Source organism: Notamacropus eugenii, chromosome 6 (assembly GCF_028372415.1).
Source record: "Notamacropus eugenii isolate mMacEug1 chromosome 6, mMacEug1.pri_v2, whole genome shotgun sequence".
NCBI lineage: Eukaryota > Metazoa > Chordata > Mammalia > Diprotodontia > Macropodidae > Notamacropus > Notamacropus eugenii.
The window spans coordinates 307,486,570-307,490,949 of record NC_092877.1 but is presented as its reverse complement, the minus strand read 5'-3'; the positions used below and the strand labels follow the sequence as shown (position 1 = coordinate 307,490,949).

The window sequence follows — 4,380 nt, the reverse complement described above, 5'->3', positions numbered from 1 at the left end:
TGGTGCATGTACACAGGTAGTTTTCTCTTTCCCCCAGCCTCCTTGTCTTTACAATTTAAAACCCTTTTGATTAGATTTGCAAGGCATAAGGCAATTACATTCTTATCAGGCTTTCTTAGGTATTCTCCAGGTGTCTTGTCATTTCTTTATGCTAAGCCATACAACAGAAATCCAAATCCCATTATCAGATGCCAGCTGTTCATTTCTGTATTAACAACCTTCCTATAAATACATATTTTTGAAGCTCTATAATTTTGTGAAATGTGCCTGGATTGAAACACAACATATATTTTAAATACATGTATATGTGTAAGATTCACCAAGGCTTGTATTCTAAGGATACCAGGTTAGGAAACTGTCTTAACAGACAAATAGATAAAAATAAGGCTAACTTGGGTGATTGGGTCTCACCAATGGTAACAGATACCCATGTGCTGAACATTCTAGTCTCATAGTAAAAAATAATTGGGATTTAGCAGATTGTGCATAAACCTTTTATGAAACTTTAGTAATTCTCTAACACTATGTTTGCATTATTCCACAGCCTTTGTCAAACACATCATGTCCATATAAATGGAACTCTCAAGGTAAAATAGCATCCCTTTAATCTGCATGATTTATTTGACTTTGTCTTTTCTTTGAGGATGGTGACTCCTACAGATATAATTAAGTTGGTTCCAATTAAGAACCACTACCCAAGAATACCAGCTATTTGATATAATTGTATTTTGAACTAGAGTTTGCATTTGTGTCTGCCTGAAAATATATATGTTCTTTCCTTTATATTCCTTAGCTTTCACTATACAAAGTGAAGCTAGTCGTTGGTTAATATCTTTAGTTCGAGTATGGTGCCACAAAAATCATGGATTTCATACTAAAATAGGTCAGATAATTTGATTATAAACCCAAACTGTGCCCACATTGACTAAAGACTTTCCCCTCCTTGACAAAAATAAGATATCTAATTGGTCATTAGGAGTACCAGCTTAAGTATATGACAACTACTTAAAAAAGCAAACAAACCCTGAAACATTAATCATATACATAAGAAGTACTTCCAATCTAGAGACGAATGTATGAAAAACACTGGTTGACATAGATAGATAGATAGATAGATAGATAGATAGATAGATAGATAGATAGATAGATAGATAGATAGATTATGCCCTGTCCCTTCCCTTGAGGTACTTACAAAGGCGTGGAGGTTGGGATAGAGAGAGAAGTGTCACATACACAAATAACTAACATTCAAAATAATACAGGCTAAATGTGTAAAAGCTTATCTTCCTGATGACAGATCAGTGGTGCTTTTCCCCCCTTTATGAAGGATGGCACTTAAAGAATAAGATTGGAAACTTTTTAAACGCTAAGTACTTCTCAGTACCATTTTGTTTCATATTGAATTTAACAAGTATTTTATTAAGAACCTTCTCTAGGCCAGTCAAGGAATTTAGGTTGATAATACAAAGACACCCAAAGCACTACTATCCTTGAGGTCCACAGACTATGTTAGAGCAGGAGAGATAAAATAAAAAGGCAAATATTGAAGCCACAGGAGAGAATGGGAGCATTAGGTGAGTGGTAGAAAGGGGCAGTTTTCACAGGCAGAGAGGGAAAGACACTGTCTATGTTTGGAACAGAGGAGAAGGTGGCATTTGAGCTCAGCCCTGAAAGATAGATAGGATTTCAGCAGGAAGATAAGTAGGCATAACATTCCAAGAAAAGGGAATTGGAGGAACAAGGTTTTGGGTTTAGGGGAATTAACATATGATAATTAAGAAGCTTCCATTAAAAGTTATATAGTCATATCCTAATATTGAGTTATATGCCCTAGATAAGATGGTCAGAATTCAATTGATTATCCAAAAGAAAAAAAAAATGAGACAACATAGTCTAGTGGATAGTGCAGGCCTTGTATACAGAAATACTTGGAATCAAGTCTTACATCTCTTGATACATACTAGCTATGTGATGGTTGAACAGTCACTCAATCTCTCTCAGAGCCCCCCAGCAATTGTAAGGTTACAGGTTGCAGATGAATTAGGGATCTGTAGTGGTAGAAGGAATTTCAGCATTAGAAGTATTCAATTATATTAAATAAATAACTAAATCCTAGGCCTGGATAAAAACCAAAACCATTATGAAGATCTATCAGTGCCCTAATAGTTACTCGTTTCTGTAACGTACAAGATGGTATCACAGCCCAAGATTAAGTACTTCTGAGAAGCACTAATTTCATAACCAAAACGTCCCTGGTACCTTGTCTAAGATTACACTCCTGTTATCCTACCTATGTCACATAATTACCTGTGTTTTATTCATTAGAATACAATTATCCCTTCCACATCACAGGGGTGAGGTGAGATCTGGAAAATCCATGTAAAATTTATTGGTCCTCCCTTCAAATGCCAGAGAAGTCTGAATTTTTTCTTTTAAGGGGTGTTTATAGTACCTTATTGTAAAATTTGAATTAATATTATATAAAACTATATACATATTTTATGCATTTCTGAGTTTCTAAACCTTTTCTGTATCATCTGCAGCATCCGCAAAACTCCCCCAAAACTGTCATTTAATTTCTTATGCCCTGTGATATATCTAAATGGCAATGGGGAAAGTCAGAATGTGGAAGGGAAAAGTGAAGTTCCTTGAGGGCAGGGTCTGTTTTTGACTTTCTCCATACCCCCAGTGCTTAACATCCCCAGTGTCTAGCACATAGTAAACATTTAACAATCCTTGTGGATTTTACTTTCTCTCCTGTTCTCAAGAATGCCCACAAATTTTTGTTTCTTTTTCTTCATTAAAAAAAAAGCAATACAAATCTAACTCTATTTTTCCCCTTAACAGAACAAGTGATCTCTATGAAGACTGACTGGAACCTTAAGCCATAAACTTTAGCAACATTCACATTCAACTCTCCAGATCAGTTGACCAACAAGGCAGGAAAAAACAAAGGAATTTGGACTATACTACACTGAAGGTCTCCCCAACTTTTTATGTACCTTTTGAGTTTCCTTGGAATCCTGCTGCATAAGTCAAATGTTTGCAGAAGCAAGCAACCTGGACAAAGTTTCTACAGGTCTCAAGTCTAAGTTATCTCTCCTTCTGTGCTATCCACCATGGGTAAATGTGTGCCCTTGAAAGAATCTAACAATCAATAAATCACTTTGGTCAGTCTCTGGTGGTGACATTGTTTTTGGTCTTCTTGTCATGATCTGAAGGCAAAGAACAAAACTGATTTTTTTATTCCTTGAAATATACAGAATAAGGTTGCTATCAAACCTTTTCTAGAAGGGCAATTCATTTTTATCTGAATCTCCAAAAGGAAAAAGAAAACTGGGGAAAAGAGATGGCAAGGAAAAGGTTGCTCTGCGTCATGCATCTAGTGACCAAGTGAAGTTTAATATGGAGGTAATTCAAGATCATTGATAACCTGAAGATGTCTTCTCCCTTCTAGGCTAAAGGAGGTCATGATAGTGAGTTTTCCAGTATTTGAAGGTGTCATATAGAAAAGGGGGTTACACTTGTTCTCCTTTGTTTTCATAAGGCAGAACTTGGGGTATTAGGTGGAAATTTCCATTCAATGTAAGGAAAAGCTTCCCAAGGGTATTATGTAAAAATGAGTAGGCTCTGTTTGGAGGTGGAGGAATCTCTTCTACATGAAGTCTTCAAGCCCACACTGGACATTTACGGGGCAATTCTTGGCCAGATACGGACTAGATTAAATGGCTTGAGCCCATCCAAATCCCTGTTTACAGAAGAATTTTCATTTAAAATATCTAAGCAATTAAGGCAAAAGTAGATTTGTTGTATCTTGTCTAAATAATGCTACCATTTGTCTTATTTTTTTTTATATTTTTGTCTTCACTTTGCCAGTAAGGTTCTGGACCTCTTAAAAGTCCTCAGGAGACTTTTATCCCTGTTACTGTCATTGAGAGATATATTTTAACATATATCTTCAGCTATCATCTCTGTACTTTTGTTTCTCATTTCTTCTACTCCTTCTCCTTCCCCTTCCCCTTCTCCTCCTCCTCCTCCTCCTCATTCTCCTTCTTCTTCCTCTTTGTCTTTGTCTTCTCCCTAATTGACTTTTTCTGTCTCTGTCTCTCTCTATCTCTATCTTCCCTCCACCACCACTGACAGAGGAGATTATGGTAAAAAGCTTATTATTTCATTCATCTTTAACTCCCTCTCATAATATGTTTTTGTTTCCTTCTTTAGCATCAATCAGCTTTTGAAATTCAATACTTTGAATACTTAGGATAGCTGAAGTGATGAATGGTTTCCCAAAAAGGAAATGTCTCCATGATAACTAAGATTACAGAGCTCTAGAAATCACTTTCCTGCATTGTCTCTTTGGGAGCAGCTTTTTTCCTGCTA

At 36.2% G+C, this 4,380-nt stretch overlaps 1 protein-coding gene across 3 annotated transcripts in view; it reads left to right on the top strand.

The window, feature by feature from the left end:
- The window catches only part of MYL1 (myosin light chain 1), a 30,901-nt gene extending 27,724 nt beyond the window's left edge, over positions 1-3,177 (top strand). For all 3 annotated transcript variants that reach the window (XM_072617466.1, XM_072617468.1, XM_072617467.1), the window contains exons 6-7: positions 545-587; positions 2,848-3,177. In XM_072617466.1, the coding sequence (XP_072473567.1) occupies positions 545-573 (29 nt within the window). In that variant the 3' untranslated portion in view covers positions 574-587; positions 2,848-3,177. The remainder of the gene's footprint in view (positions 1-544; positions 588-2,847) is intronic.
- The last annotated feature ends 1,203 nt before the right edge of the window (positions 3,178-4,380 follow it).